General features: G+C 57.8%; 2 protein-coding genes across 4 annotated transcripts; one reads left to right on the top strand and one right to left on the bottom strand.

The window, feature by feature from the left end:
- The first annotated feature begins 827 nt into the window (after positions 1 to 827).
- On the top strand, positions 828 to 7,042 carry LOC104641555 (uromodulin). Its single transcript, XM_075765731.1, has 9 exons — positions 828 to 872; positions 1,738 to 1,804; positions 2,302 to 2,469; positions 3,208 to 3,413; positions 4,000 to 4,160; positions 4,697 to 4,942; positions 5,566 to 5,725; positions 6,149 to 6,293; positions 6,918 to 7,042. Exons 1-9 carry the CDS (start codon positions 870 to 872, stop codon positions 7,016 to 7,018), a joined length of 1,257 nt encoding a protein of 418 aa, XP_075621846.1. The 5' UTR covers positions 828 to 869; the 3' UTR covers positions 7,019 to 7,042.
- Positions 7,043 to 7,546: 504 nt separating this feature from the next.
- Positions 7,547 to 13,546, bottom strand: ADGRG3 (adhesion G protein-coupled receptor G3). 3 transcript variants are annotated; one of them, XM_075765293.1, is made up of 13 exons: positions 13,405 to 13,546; positions 12,904 to 12,933; positions 12,658 to 12,814; positions 12,458 to 12,575; positions 11,754 to 11,894; positions 11,546 to 11,668; positions 11,423 to 11,462; positions 11,238 to 11,338; positions 10,630 to 10,742; positions 10,193 to 10,476; positions 9,547 to 9,640; positions 8,792 to 9,078; positions 7,547 to 8,341 (listed from the first exon to the last, which is right to left on the bottom strand). In XM_075765293.1, exons 1-13 carry the CDS (start codon positions 13,484 to 13,486, stop codon positions 8,226 to 8,228), a joined length of 1,686 nt encoding a protein of 561 aa, XP_075621408.1. In that variant the 5' UTR covers positions 13,487 to 13,546; the 3' UTR covers positions 7,547 to 8,225. The 3 variants fall into 3 exon arrangements, with proteins under 3 accessions (XP_075621408.1, XP_075621410.1, XP_075621409.1); XM_075765295.1 differs by lacking the exon at positions 13,405 to 13,546 and having other exon boundaries at positions 8,209 to 8,341; positions 9,561 to 9,640; positions 12,658 to 12,907; XM_075765294.1 differs by lacking the exons at positions 7,547 to 8,341; positions 13,405 to 13,546 and adding an exon at positions 8,360 to 8,648 and having other exon boundaries at positions 9,561 to 9,640; positions 12,658 to 12,913.
- Positions 13,547 to 13,846: the final 300 nt, after the last annotated feature.

The raw sequence follows: 13,846 nt of genomic DNA, 5'->3' as shown, positions 1-13,846 counted from the left end.
AAGCGAGTCTGTGCAAGCTTCTGTCCCGGTTAATTGTTTTGTAAAATACATTATGGAAAGCAGAGATTCTCACCCAAAAGCTGGCAGCAGGCTTTTTTTTAAATTATTATTATTATTGGTAGTTCATTAGGTTGTAAGCAGACTCAGGTGCTAAACACTCTTGTTTTCTGGTTTTCATTGTGGTTAGGAAGAAAACTGGATGCATGTTCACATTTGCTGCTCTGTTATGGTGACTGTAGCAATTAAAGCTGTGAGGATGCACAGAATATGGCCAATATATACCCAGAAGCATCACTTTGTGTGTTTACTGCTCTTTGCAGCTGGTTACTGTTTCCGAAAGTGTGGTGGAACCAAGCCTTCATCCCTCCATCCCTCACCAGTACTTCTCACCAGATCTTAGATGTCAGAAGTCATTAAAAAAACCAGCCAAAGCGAATGTACGTTGTGGTTGCGAAACCACGTGTATCCAGTACACACAGTTATCTGGCCTTCGTGTGTGCCGCTGTGGTATCTGTTGTTATCACTGTGTCAAAAGCAGGTACCACAAAAACAGTTGGATGCACAAACCCTCAGATTTCTGGGGATTTTGCAGATATTTCCCCTGTTTGGGATCCCATCAGGGCCGTGAATTGGGTCAGCGTTCACAGGCCGTCGGCTAATTGGGTCCGTGCTGGAGGATGGACTTTGCAGAGTCCTTTCCTCCCCGGCGCCGCCGAAGGATGCTAAGCTGGCTCTTGTGCAATCGCGGAGGCAGCGTGTTTGCGTGGGGGACAAGGATGAGCTGCCGGAAGGCGATATAAGGCTCGCAGCGGGAAGAACGAGAGCAATCTGGGGCAGCGGTGGGTGGAGGAGCGTGGAGTGGCCTGGCGATGGTAAGTGGAATGACAACAAGGCGAGATCTTGACCCTGGGGGGATCTGGTGGGCGCAGCCGCTCAGGGTCGGGGGTCGGGGGTACGTGATGTGCTGCCAGACCGGAGCGGGGCTGCTGGCATTGGCTTTGCCCGGCTCTCGGTGCACCTGCGGGCAGAGGGGAAGCAGAGCATTGCACACCACCGGCCCCGGCTGACTCAAATCCACAGCTCTGGTAAGGAGACTCCAGTGTCCAAGGCTCACCCAGTGCCATTAATTTCCCTAAAGAAATCCATTATCTGTACTAACGGGGGTGATGATTGACTTAATCTGTGGCTTTGTGGCATTAATCTGAGTCGGGCTTTGCTTTGGGTTTTTTTATCTGGTTGTCTCCTTGTTATGGAGATGAGTTACTGGAAAAGCAAGGATTATTTGCAAATCCTAACTCTTCAAAAGAGCTGTAGTGGGAAGAGGGAAACTCCTTTGGGGAGCCTGGACCGATGCATCAGCTGTGTGGTTTTACTCCAAGTGTCTGTTCTTACTGAAATGTGGCTTTATCACTGTTGGCACATCCCTGCAGGTCCAAGGTCTGGTTTCTCCCAACCCTCTTTTTCTGGAATAGCTACCTAAATTCAGGACAGTATTTGACCTTGTCTTAGCCTGACTGGGGCGGAGGGGGCAGGGGGGGCGGGGGGGGCAGGCGTTGTTGATCTGGCCTTTTGGAATAGGAAATGATTTTGTGCCATTAAACCTAGAGTTTTTTGAGAAAATACGGTACAGAAATTATCGCACCCATGCTTGAGGGTTGGCTCTTTCTGAATGACTGCAAACATCTCCAGCGAGCATGCTAAAAACCCGAATTACCCAGAGCCCGCTTGTTTTTACAGGAAAGCACTGTGAGGTGTTTGATGCTGGTGTCTGCCCTCTGCCTGGCTGGCTGCGAAGGCAACAAGAGTGAGTCTCCCTGTAAACTGTCCCTGCTGGGTCGCAGACGGGTAGTATGGAAAGGAGAGGTCAAACCCTCACCTGATCCGTGTCCAGGTTCCTCATTCAGGGCACCGCTGAAGGCTGCTAAGGGGGGACAACAGAGCAGGGCTCAGGGGGGGCAGGAACTGGGGTGCGAGAGCTGGGACAATAGACAGAAACCTCAGCCACGTACGGTGTATAACCCATGGAGACGGGCACAGGGGCTGTGACGTGCCACCACTCTCCTTGCTAGCTGGTGGCAGGCTCCATGGCTGTGATCCAGATTATGGCCATGCTGAGGAGGTCTCCCAGGCTCTCAATCACATCCTCCCGGGCAAGCCGAGCTGACAGTTCTTCCTTCCACAGATGTGCCTGCTCTGGCTCTAAGCGAGGATCTCAGCCCGTGGGGCGAGTTTGCTCTCGTGTCTCTCATAGAGGAGATATGCTTGCTGCGTTTCAGCTTACTCACCTTTCCTTTGCTGCAGGTGAGCTGGCCAGCCCGCACGGCCCGAGGCAAGGGGTTGCCCTCCGTCTCAAGAGGAGCCTGGACACCTGCCTGCCAAACCCATGCCAGCATCAGGGGGACTGCCAGGTGGTGGAGGACAGACCATTTTGCAGCTGCAAACCAGGCTTCACAGGGGCGTTCTGCCAAGGTAGGGCTGGCGATGGTGGTGAGCCCTCCCCAGTCTGTCCACAGGCACCAGAGGGGAGGATGATGGGCACAGTGCATTGGTGTTACCGGTGCTCTCCACTGCAGGCTCCAGGAGCATGTCACAGCTCCTGGTTCAGGTGCCGCACCACCACCATGTCCTGACTACACGTTGGTACAAGACCCAGTCACAAGCCATTTCCTTCCTCCCCAAAAGTCTTGATTCCTGGAAGAAGGAAATCTTGGCTGTCAAGAAGCCATGCCGTGGTGTAGCCATGCCGTGGTGTAGCCATGTCAGGGCAGCCGGGCATGTCGTGTAGTCTCGGCACAACCACACGCACTCCAGCACGGCTACAGAGAAGGCTCCTACCAGATAGTGGCCAAAACCTGTGTCTTCTTCATCTCAAAGTGAGGATCACTGTCCCTGTCCGGTGCCCTTGGCAGACTGCAGTGATTCAGTAGACAGCCCTTGAAGGGGGCCAGACCCATCTGCCTTTCACGTCTTAGGCTTAAGGACTGTGTCTGTTTGGAGTAGCAGTGTCCATGGACAGGTCTTAGGCAACTAGTACAAAAAAAAAAAACCCACATTAACTTCTGCGCATACCCAAAGGTTTGTCTTTTGCCTCCAACAAGGCTGGGACGAAGGTCTGTTGAGCTCGGTGGAACTGTGCCATCCCATAGCTGACGTAGGGCTCCTTCAGGCTTCTTCCTTATTGCTATTGCAGATGGCTTTTTCCCCCAGATGTGGTACTGAAGTTGGCCTGTGAGGAAGAGCACATGAAGATGATGGTGAGGAAGGAGGTGTTTGAACTCTTGAAAATCCCCCGGGAGCTTGTCCACTTGAAGAACCAGGCATGCAAAGTCTCAGAAAGGGAAGAAGAGGGTGAGCTGTTTCTTGCAGCCACTCTCACAGGTGAAAACCACACTGCCTGTGGATCAATAATTCAGGTGAGGATCCAGCAGAGCCTCTCTGCATAGTTCAGAAGCCATGAGAGGAGCAGACATGCTGAGTGGGGACTGCAAGGGGAAGCCCTGGAGGCTTTTCCTTTTATATCTGTGTGCTGTAAAGTTCTTGTTCCCCTTGGAAGGCTTCCCTGGGGGCTGTCAGAAAGCTCTTCTGCCTCCACCAGACCCCTGCTGGCAGCACATCTCGTCTTATTCAGCAGAGCACGGAAGTCTCACTGTGCTCTTTACAAGCTGATAACAACCCTCAGCTTTCCGGCAGCATCCTCTGAGCCCTGCAGCCCTGGCTACAGCCCCTTGGTCCCTCATTTGATTCATGGGTCAGGGAGGGTGCAGAGGAACCGGTGCTCCAGCTCTGCATTGCACAGAAGGCCCTCACCTGTGGTCACTATGCTGACTCCTGCCTACTCCAGTGATGGTTACCAGTAGCCCCTGGACATGGGACTTGAGCCAACAGACGTCCAGGAGGCCTGGAGCAACTACAGCTGAGTTGCACCTTCTGAACTGGAGCTTAGAGCTCTGTGTATGGACTTAGACATGGTCCGGAGACTTGGTTTCTGTGTCATTCCAGCAAAACAGCTCCCATGTGTCATACTCCAACGTCATTGAGTCAGAGCGGGAAGTGCTCAGGGGTGTGATCTCCCGGAGTTTTCAGCTGGAGGTGCATTTCTCCTGCATCTACGCCTATGAGCAGGTGGTGAAACTGCCCTTCGCTCTCACTGCCGTTGACAAGTGAGTGGTTCCTTTTCACCTTGCTGCTGACATGGTATCTGTGAGCTTGCAGAAGAATAGATGCCTTCCATGAGATGATCTGCAAAGGCCCTGGGGAGCCACTAGAGAGTTCTGAGAGCAATGCCACATCAGGGTGCCTCCCTTTCTCTTCCCGTCATAGTTTTTCAACACAGGGTTTGGGCCTGGGACAGAGCCAAAGAGGGGCACGCACAATCTTCCTTTCTCCTATCCTCACTGCTTGAAACCATCTAGCTAAAAAATAAAGGGTGGGAACTGGAAGATGCCCCCACCAGGCCCCTGTGGAGGTGCAGCTTAGGACCCCCTGGGTTGCCTTTCTCGTAGTCCTCACTGGCCAGCGGTCAGTGGGAACCCTGGAGCTCCTTGCCTCTGTCCACAGCCAGGAGGCAGCTCGGAGCCCGACTCTCACAAGGCTCCACCTGGGAACAGAGTCAGTGCACCTGCGGTGGTGGCCTGACCTGTGCTGCATCCTTTCTGCCTTCTTGTTCTGCTCGTGAGCTCTCCTCATTTCCTCTCAGGCTGGTGCAGTTCATGGTCAGAGAAGGACACTTCAACGTCAGCATGACACTGTACAAGACCTCCTCCTACCTCCAGCCCTATCACCTGCCAAACGCAGCCGTCCCCATCACAGACACACTCTATGTCCTGCTGAAGATAGAAGGAGAGCACCAGCTCAAGTACTTCCTGCTGAGCGTTGAGGACTGCTGGGCCACGCCAAGCTCTGACCCCTACCAGGACATGCGGCACAAGCTTATTGAGGAGGGGTGAGTGAAGTGCATCTGGTCTCCTTGCATGAGCACAATCGCATTTCTTTGCTGGGTGCTAAGAACAGGTTGCTGTGAGGGAGCAATGAACCTGTGGTGGACACCATCATTGAATAAGTGGACCAGCCTCATAGATGAGCCCCCTGAGTGCTCTGAACTGATCCCCCTCTCCTCACCCTGCTCTGCTGCCAACAGTGCTGCCTTCCCTCTAGCATCGCTCCTGGTCAGCTGGGGAGGCAAAGGGCGAGGAGGGGAGAGGGGAGACCTTGCTGGGATGTGCGTAGAGGTATCTGCTGAAGAGCTTGTATTAGAGGTGGCTGCAGCCAAGCTAAAGCCAGTAACGTGGATGTTTGGGAAGTGGGAGCCACAGCCAGGCCCACTCCACCCCTGCAGAGCAGCTGTGGCCCCACAGAGCAAGACACAAGCCAGCTCCTGTGCTGGTGGCAGCCCGTCCCTGAGCACAACGCAGGGTGTCAAGGAAAGGCATCCCCACTGGTGCCGAGACAGAAATAGTCCTGTTTAGCAAAGCCTGGGGGCTGCACCCGGTGCCTGTATGCTCTGCTGTCCCAGGCTGGGATGCTCCCCGTTGTTTGCCACCTGCTGACTCAGTCATTATGTCCCAGGTGTCCCCATGACGAGACAGTGACATACCTGAATGCCATTGGAGAGAGCACTACTGCCAAGTTCAGCTTCCAGATGTTTCAGTTTGTTGGTTACTCTGAGGTGTTCCTGCACTGCCGTGTCCGGCTCTGTCTCCCCGACAGCCCGGAGCCCTGTGCCAAGGTAAGCTCTCCCAGTGATCTGCACCATGCCCTGGCCGTGCAGGGGGACCTCCCTTGCCTTGGCCTGCTGTTTGGAGAAGGGGCTCTGCTCTGTTTCCGGGTGTCTCAGCACAATAAACACTTCCCAACAGCAGGAGCTCACCCCTGAACTAAAGGTACAAGAGCTTGAACCCACCAGAGACCTCCTTTCCCTCTTCCCTCTGTCTGTTGGGTATTTGCAGAAGGAGAGCTTTACGCTAGGCTAAGGTCCAGGAACCATGCCAGGAACCAGCTCCTCTCATCCTCTGGGGTCTTGACTGCTTCCAGGCTGCAGCCCCAGCTGTGCCTCCGCTGGGGGAGACCACCAGGACAGCTCTTGTCCCCCCAGAGCAGGCTTCTCCCCTGCCTTCTGGTCCCACCCCCCTTCCCTTGTCTTTGTTGACAGCAATGCCCCAGGCACTGGAGGAGCAAGCGGGCACTGGCAGATGACTACAATAAGATTGTCTCCTACGGGCCCATCCATCTGCTGGCTGCTCCTTCTTTGGGAGCAGAGACCTCCCGTTCCAGGACTGACCAACAGGACCTGGAGGGTACGTATGACGTATGTACGTACAGACCCTTGCAACTTTCTAGGCAATGCCAGGTTATTAAAAAGGGCTGCTAAAGTCACTACCCAGCACGGAAGTGAGGAGTCTTTCAGATGTCACGGCCATGCACAGCGTGCTCCAGGAGCCAAACCAGTACAGAGAGGTTAGCTCTGCGTGAGCAGCTCCGTACCAGGCACAGGTCGGGCTGAGCAATGCAGCTGGGTGGGAAGGGACCGGGAGCCAGAAGGCAGCACCCCTGGCGAGGAAGGCTGGGTTTTCACATCAACCCAGCCAGGCAGGCTCCTGCCGAGCACCGAGGGTCAATCCACGGGATCCAGGGAGGTCCAGGACCAGGGCTGGGGGCAAGCCCACCGACAGCACAGCTCAGACCAGGCATGAATACTGAGCTAAATGGAGCCCCTGGGCAGGGGGGTGGAGGCCCCAGGTGAGGCCAATTGGGTAGACCAAGTCCTGTTAGTGCCCCAAAGCACCCCCACTCTGGTGGCCCTTACCCTTCACAGGAGATGACCTCCCCCAAATCTGCCCCCGGCCAGGAGATGCCGTGCCAGGGTTCAGCGCTGGCTTGAAGGACCCAGATGTGTAACCAACCTTTCTCCTCTTCAGCAGGACCCAACCTGTGGCTCCCTGGGGCCCTCATCCTGCTGTGTGTGCTTGGTGGGCTCGCTGTGGCTGCTGCAGCTGTCGGCACGAAGCGGCGAACGGCGTAGAGAACAGCTGTTTCCAAATAAACCTGACAGTAGCAGAGAAGCTCTTGCCTGTGGCATTACAGGCGCTTTTTGGGAAGGAGACGATGGTTGGATGCAAATGGTGCTTGAAGGTTGAGTCACACTGGAGAGTTTCTGTTTCCTGTAGCACCCCTAGGACCTTCCCATCCCCTCCCGGCCCACGCTCCCTAGACTCAAAACGTACCCAGGAATGGGAGGTTCCTTCCTCCTGCTTTCCTTCTCCCCAGAGAGTCACCCAGGCACATGGGGATGGAGGTACCCACACGAAATACTTGCCTACCAAAGCTGGACTTTGCGTGGTTCTGTGTGACACTGATGCAGCATTAGCAGAGAAAGGGCTGCTCTGTGTGTGCACGCGCGTGCGTATATACACCTATCCCTGCAGATTTCTTCATTCATGACAGATTTCTCCTTTCATTCATGACAAATTGCCAGCAAGATTTTTGCCCATCAATACATCCCTAATATAAAGCAACTAACAATAGTGTAAACATCAAAGACTAAATCCACAGTGCTCAGATGTCTGGCAGAGATTTAATAGTAGAACACAGATAAGGAGAAGACGGGTGTTTTCCCTGGAAGGCGGCTGTGTGTGTACATTTGGCTGAAGCACAGTGTCCTTGCAGAAATCGTTGCTGGCCTGAGGGCGTGTTGCAGCAGGGACGTCCAGCCCAAAGAGCTCAGCCCCAGTCCATTTGGAGAGGAAGAATTGCGAAGAAGCTCGTGGGATTTCCCCTTTTTTGCTAATTCCCAGACCTTATCCTCCTGAGTCAATCCTCCCACCTCCAACAGCAGGAAAACCCACCGCCAGGCTGGTCCGGCACAAAGGCCATCTCCAGCGATGAGAGGGATGGCTCCATCCTGGCTGAAGGCAGGTGGTTCACGGGCTCCCTCCTCAGCCCCACAGGAGCCCCTGGGGAATGAGATCGGGGCACCTCGAGACAAGAGGGGATCTGCAGCCTGGAGGGACTTTGGCAGAAGGGACATCTCCAGAGCTCCTTGCCCAAGGCAAACCACTAGGAAGGGGCCGAAGCAGAGAGCCCTGCTAAGGTGGATCCTGCCCACCGAAGGACAAACTGAGGCACGGTAAACTGAGCCCTCGTCCTCCGTGGGGAAGGTGCATCTGTCGGGATCAAAGCTTGCTCTCAGCAGGTGCATGCACAGGTGGAGAGGGAGGTGCAGCCAGCAGCTAGTCCTGGGAGACTGTGATGGTTTTGTCATGTCTGATGATGTGGGAGAGGGAGCCAGTGGTCTCCTTTGTCTTCGGGTAGTAGAGGACGACCAGCCAGATGAATATGAAGATTCCTGCAGGGAAAGAAGGCAGACACTCAGCAGCAGCAGGAGACAGTGGGAAGCATCCTGCTGGGATGCTGCCGGCACTTCCCTGCTGCTTCCAGGGGATTCCCCCAGCTCACTCCTGCTCCTGCAGGAGGGTCTTCTCACCATGCTTCAGGTGAGCTATTTGGCTGAGACATGCCCTGGGTGGATAATGTCCCTGTTCCTCTGCTGAGGAGTGGCTTCCCTGGAGGAAACCCACCCCTGGTGGAGTGGACATGGTTGGGAGCCATGACCAGCTCCACGCCGGTGGCTGGGACCTGCTACTTGACATGCCCTGCCAAAGGGAAAGGCATGACAGTGCTGGGAACATGCTGGTGCCTTGGGACTAGCAAGGGTCAACCCACTGCCACGCTGGCTCCTGCCTCCTCCATCTTCCCCACCCAAGCCCAGGGAGCCTGGCTCATAGCTGGCCCTGACCTTGGACAGAGTTGAGGATGGTGAAGAGGTAGAGCATGGGTGCAGAGGAGGTGCTGTGGGTGAGGAACGCCAGGGCCCAGGTGGTTCCCAGCAGGCAGAAGAGCCCCACCGCCACCAGGGCCACCTTCCAGGCCTTGCGGTCCCGATGCATCGCCCCCGTGCCCTGCAGGCAGCAGCTCTTCTGGGTCACCACCCCAAAGACAGCCATATTGAAGACGAAGATGAGGCCGAAGTAGCCGCAGTTGGTGATATAGTGGACCAGGAGATACTTGGAAGTGATCCAGCACCTGAAAAAGAGACAACCGCAGTGCCTCCAGCAGCTCTGCTAGCCCCAGCAGCACCCGTGGGACCCTCCCCAGGGGGACATTTTTGGGGATGCAGGGACACCCTTGTGCCCGTGGGTGGCCTTTTCCAAGGCCAGGGTGAAGCAGGGGGGCCAGTGGGGCAGATCTGCTGCCCTTGTGTTGCTCAGCTGGGAGGGAGCCTGAGGAAGCTCCAGGTGGCCCTTGGGTGTCCCTCCGTGACCTGGAGGCCTGCGGGCATGATGGAGCAGGCTCAGCACAAGAGGTGGTGGTGGTGGCGGTTACCACAGCTGTAGCCGCTATGTTGTAATCACAATTAGGGAAGCAGAAGCACGACGTAAAGCTGAGCAGGATGGGCGCAACTCCCCCGCTGCCGTGCTCCCGGCAGGACGAGGTTACCGTTCCCCGTGCCAAAGGGCTGCCTAAGCCTTGTGGTGGTGGCGGCACACGCACAGGTGGGCTATGACCTGGTGGTCCGTGGTCTGGATGATGTATTCTCCGTAGCTACCGATGATTCCTGCCACCCCCACCACGAGAGCGGGGAAGCCTGGAAGAACAAGGGAGACACGTGGAGCAGGCCAGAAAGGCAAGCAGCAGGCGAGGTGGTCGGCTTGGGGTCTCTGCATGTCCCTGGATGTGCTGACCTCAGGGAAGATGGGGCTTAGTTAGGGACCTGGTGAGGTTGCACAAGTGACAGGGGCACAACAGTCGCTGCTGGGAAGGAGAGGGAAGGACAGCGCTGGGCGGTGAGGCCCGAGGTGTCCCTTAACCTCTCTGTGGGATCATCTGCTGCGGTGCCCCCCAAGGTGCTGTGGAGGGCTGGCAATGGGGGAACAAAGAGCCCAGAGGACATCACCTGCTCGATGAGCAGGAGGCTGGTGCCCACCAGGATGGAGGGTGCCTGCGGGTGCCACCCTGAATTTGCTGCACCAAGCCCATATAAGACACTTCCTGGCCCTGACCAGCATTTGGAAGAGCTGTGGGCAGGAGGTGGGCTTGCTCACTCTCGGCCCATCACTGCACCATCCTGTTCCCCCTCCGGTTGTAACCCACCGCCCCTCTGTCCCCCCCAGCTCTCGCCCAGGCTGGTGGTGCTCACCCCAGCCGACCAGGCACAGCTTTGCCAGGTAGTGGTGGATGTAGGTGCCGAGGACCTTGACGAAGAGGAGGTAGAGGTGACAGCCCTCCAGCGCCATCCAGGTGAAGCAGCAGAGCAGGCAGTAGTGGGTGAACCCCCCCAGGACCTTGCAGGTTCCCAGCTGGGTCCGAGCAGAGAGCCCACTGTTGAGCAGGAAGGCCAGGTTGAGGAGGAGCAGGCTGCCCATGAGGTTCATATGGAGTCCCAGGTTGACGCGGAGGTTCTCCTCAGACCCGAACCTGCACCTGCGCATTCCCAGAGGGAACAGAAGAGATGGGGGGGTCCACAGCTGAGCAGGGCCCCATGCCGTATCGCAGCAGGTTCATGCAGAGGCACGGTCATTGCCCCACATGGCTCCCAGCCTGACGAGTCGCCAGGGAGCTGCTGGCACATCCTACCTCAAGAAGATGCAGAAGGTAATGGTGAAGATAGAGAAAGCCACAGCTACCCCGCAGCCAGCAGTGGCAGCAGCCATCAAGGCTCTTGCTGTGGACCTGTCCAGAGCTGGGTTCTGCCAAACACGCACACGTTGGGTTAGACAGGTCCTAGACCAACCTAGAAAACCTGACTGCAGCTACCAGAGCCACAGGGCTGATAACCCCGGTGGGCTGCTGCAGGCACCCCACACAAGCCCCTGGTCTGTCCCCCCAGAAGGTCTTCAGGGGGAGTGAGGTGGTGGTGGCGGCTCATAGGAGATGCTCTCTGGGGTGGGATGAGTAAAGGCTATGGTGGACCACCATGAGCACCCTCCTGGGAGCCTCCACCAGGAGATGGGACCTCAAGCCTTGCTGCTCCAGAGCCTGCAGTAGGCTGGGGGCCGTTTCCACCCTGTAACCACTCTGCTGAGCTGCTGCCGCCCCCTCCTGAGTTGGGGCTGGGCTTGATCTTGGGACCTGGGCTTGCCTGGGAGCAACTATAACTGACTCATGACACCCAAGGGGCCACCAAGGTGGGGCAGGCAGCACAGCTGGGGTAGAAGCAGGAGCTGCGGGGAGTGGGTTGTCACCAGGAGGAGGGTGAAGAAGGTGAGATGGTCGCAGGAGCAGACTGTCCTCTTGTCGCCAGGCTGCGTGACACATCCACTGCTGCTCCAGCCTCCTGCCTGCCCTGCAACAGGCACAGGGCAACAGCCATGAGCTCTGGGCAAAGCACCCGTGCTTGGCCTGCACCTGGCCCCACTGAGGACCATACCTTTGCTGGGATCCCAGAAGACACATTGCGGGGTGACACCCTGCAAGGGGCGAGAGCAGTATCAGCCAACACCATGGTGAGGGCCACCGGAGGAGAGATGGAGGGAGGGCATGGCTGGCTTACACTGGGCAGCTGCTCATGGGCAAAGGTGAGCTGAATGGGGTCCTGCAGCCCAGAGATGCTGGTCTCTCCCACCATGATGCCCACCACGATGTTGTCCAGGACCTGCCCCGTCTGGTTGACCTCCTGTGTGAGGGAAACGCTGCCTGAGCAAAGCTGGCCGGTGGCAAGTGCTGGTGGCCAGAGGGACGCTGGCAATGCCAGCTCATACCTCAAACATGCCAAGCTGCTGGATGTTGAGGACCGTCACCACCACATGCACTGTCGAGCTGCTCAGGGACTGGAATATCTCCCTGGGCAGCTGGATTTTGCCTGTCTTCCCCTCCTCTGTCGTGTTCTGCATCCTGGGGCCCTGCAGTGCAGAACGGCGGTGAGAGGTTGCTTGCTGGCAGCATCACCTCTCTGCTCGGGACCCACCGATCTTGCTCCAGGCACAAATTCAGCCCTGCCCAGGTGGGTTTTGCTCAGCAACATCAGCAGGAGCCCCAGGGGCAGAAGGGGAGAACCTCATCCCCAGCGCCCAGCAGCGAAGGGGCAGAGCTGGGAGCAGCTCCCAGGAGAGCATCAACCCACCATCACCCCATGGGACATGGTCCCCTGGGACATCCAGAGAAGGGGAGACCCTGGGGGTGGGCAGGAGGCGCAAGGTCCCACATGGTCCTCCTCTTCCTTGCCCTGCCCCCAACCACCTGCCTGCTGCTGGGACGGCTCCTCAGGGAGGGCTCTGCCCTCCCAAGCACCATTTCAGGTGACTCCTTGGCAAGTGATGCCAAAAGTTGATGTGGGTCCATGACGCCACTGTGGAGCACGGTGGGGGAAGAGCGCACCGTGGCACACCAAGCCCCAGGGCAGGGGCCGAGGAGGGTGCTTGGAAGGCGTAGGGCTTTCCAGGCAAGAGAGAGGGGCACATCTCACCTCCGTGGGGGAGAAGGTGATGAGGACATCATGAGTGATGGCCCTGCTGACGTTCAGGAGCAGCATGTTCTCCCCAGCCAGCCCATCATGTAGCACTGGCCTCGGCGACTGCATCAGCCTGCAGGGCAGGAAGGCTGTGGGACCGGGGGAGATGGGGGGCTTAGCCCCCAAGCCCTGCCATGGCCACCCCTGCCCACTACCTGAGCCAACGGTCCCGCAGGCAGGCGCAAGCGGGGCTGCCGGAGCGCCGCAGCTCTGGGCAGTGCCGGGGCAAGTCGGGGCTGAGGGTCTCGTCGCCTTCCTTCTCCAACTCCTCCGTGTTGCAGCACCGGTGGTGCTGGTCACCCCGCTTCAGGGCTGGGGAGGAGGGGAGCGGGGTGACCGCTGGGCGCCACGGCACCGGGCAGGCACCGGAGCCAAGGGCAGGGATGGGGGGGACTACTCACTGTCACAGCTCTTCTGTCCCCTAGCAGCGTCTGGAAGAAGAGCACGTGGGGAAATGGGAGGAAAAACCCAAAATCTAGAATCAGTCCTCCCCAGGGGAAGGGGGAGGCAGGAGAATCTGGCAGCTGCCAGGTTATAAAGGAGCAGCCCTACAGTCACATGGGCTTCAAAAAGCAGCTGGACAGCCCTCGGGGCTGGTGAAGGCAAAGCCGCTGTGCCTGCGCTGACACATCCCCGCGTGCAGCCCCCCGGGGCAGCTCACAGGGGCGACCCTGGGCTGCCAGTCCAGAGTTCTCAAATAGCCCCCGGCAGCGAACCCCTCCGCCCCGCTCGCCTCTGCCAGCTCTCTGCACGTCCTGGGGGGAACATTCCCTTCTGGCCTGGCCACGTTTCAGGGTGAAACCCCGCCATGGTCTTTGGGTCACTTTCACATGGGAAAACCTACCCCGAAGCCCAGGTACCCCCCATGCCGGGGGAGCCCGTATCCCCCTCACCCCACTCACCGGGCAGCAGCAGGAGCAGCAGGATGGTGCGCAGCAGCAGGTTCATGGTGCTTTGTGGGGTCTCCTGGCCGCCCCTGGCCATCCCACGGTGCTCTGCTCCCCAGGTCCCGCTGGCTCTTGCTCCTCCCGGGGCTCCCCCAGGGCTTGTGGCTGCTCCTGAGGCAACAGCCGTGTCCTCATTTCCCTTCTGCGAACCCCTCACGCCTTCCTGTTCGTTGGCAAGTGACCTCCTACCACAGCTCGCAGCAACGGCGATAACCGTCAGAGCCGGGTCGTTTCCCCCTCAGCTGACACAGGGCTTTTTTCTTTCCCCTTCGACCCCCCCATCCTGCCAAATCCTCAGTCGATGGCCCCCACCAGCCCAGTGACGCGTTGGAGCATCCCTCTCCCAAAGCAGGCACGCCGCCGGGCATTGCCACGAGCCAGCGGCACGCCGCCGGGC

This window comes from Balearica regulorum, chromosome 13 (assembly GCF_011004875.1).
Source record: "Balearica regulorum gibbericeps isolate bBalReg1 chromosome 13, bBalReg1.pri, whole genome shotgun sequence".
NCBI classification, from domain to species: domain Eukaryota; kingdom Metazoa; phylum Chordata; class Aves; order Gruiformes; family Gruidae; genus Balearica; species Balearica regulorum.
The sequence above is the reverse complement of the archived record's forward strand: the minus strand, read 5'-3'. Positions and strand labels throughout refer to the sequence as shown.

Bases quoted from the DNA above. Each gene is read 5' to 3' on its own strand.
- LOC104641555 (XM_075765731.1), top strand. The intron at 2,470-3,207 runs GTAGGGCTGGCG...TTTTTCCCCCAG, and splicing joins CACAGGGGCGTTCTGCCAAG to ATGTGGTACTGAAGTTGGCC. The intron at 3,414-3,999 runs GTGAGGATCCAG...GTGTCATTCCAG, and splicing joins CCTGTGGATCAATAATTCAG to CAAAACAGCTCCCATGTGTC.
- ADGRG3 (XM_075765293.1), bottom strand. From the start codon at position 13,486: ATGGCCAGGGGCGGCCAGGAGACCCCACAAAGCACCATGAACCTGCTG. The intron at 9,079-9,546 runs GTGCGTGTGCCG...TCTCTTTTTCAG, and splicing joins CACCAGGTCATAGCCCACCT to GTGCTGGATCACTTCCAAGT. The intron at 8,342-8,791 runs GTCAGGGCCAGC...CTTTCCCTGCAG, and splicing joins CATCCTCAACTCTGTCCAAG to GAATCTTCATATTCATCTGG.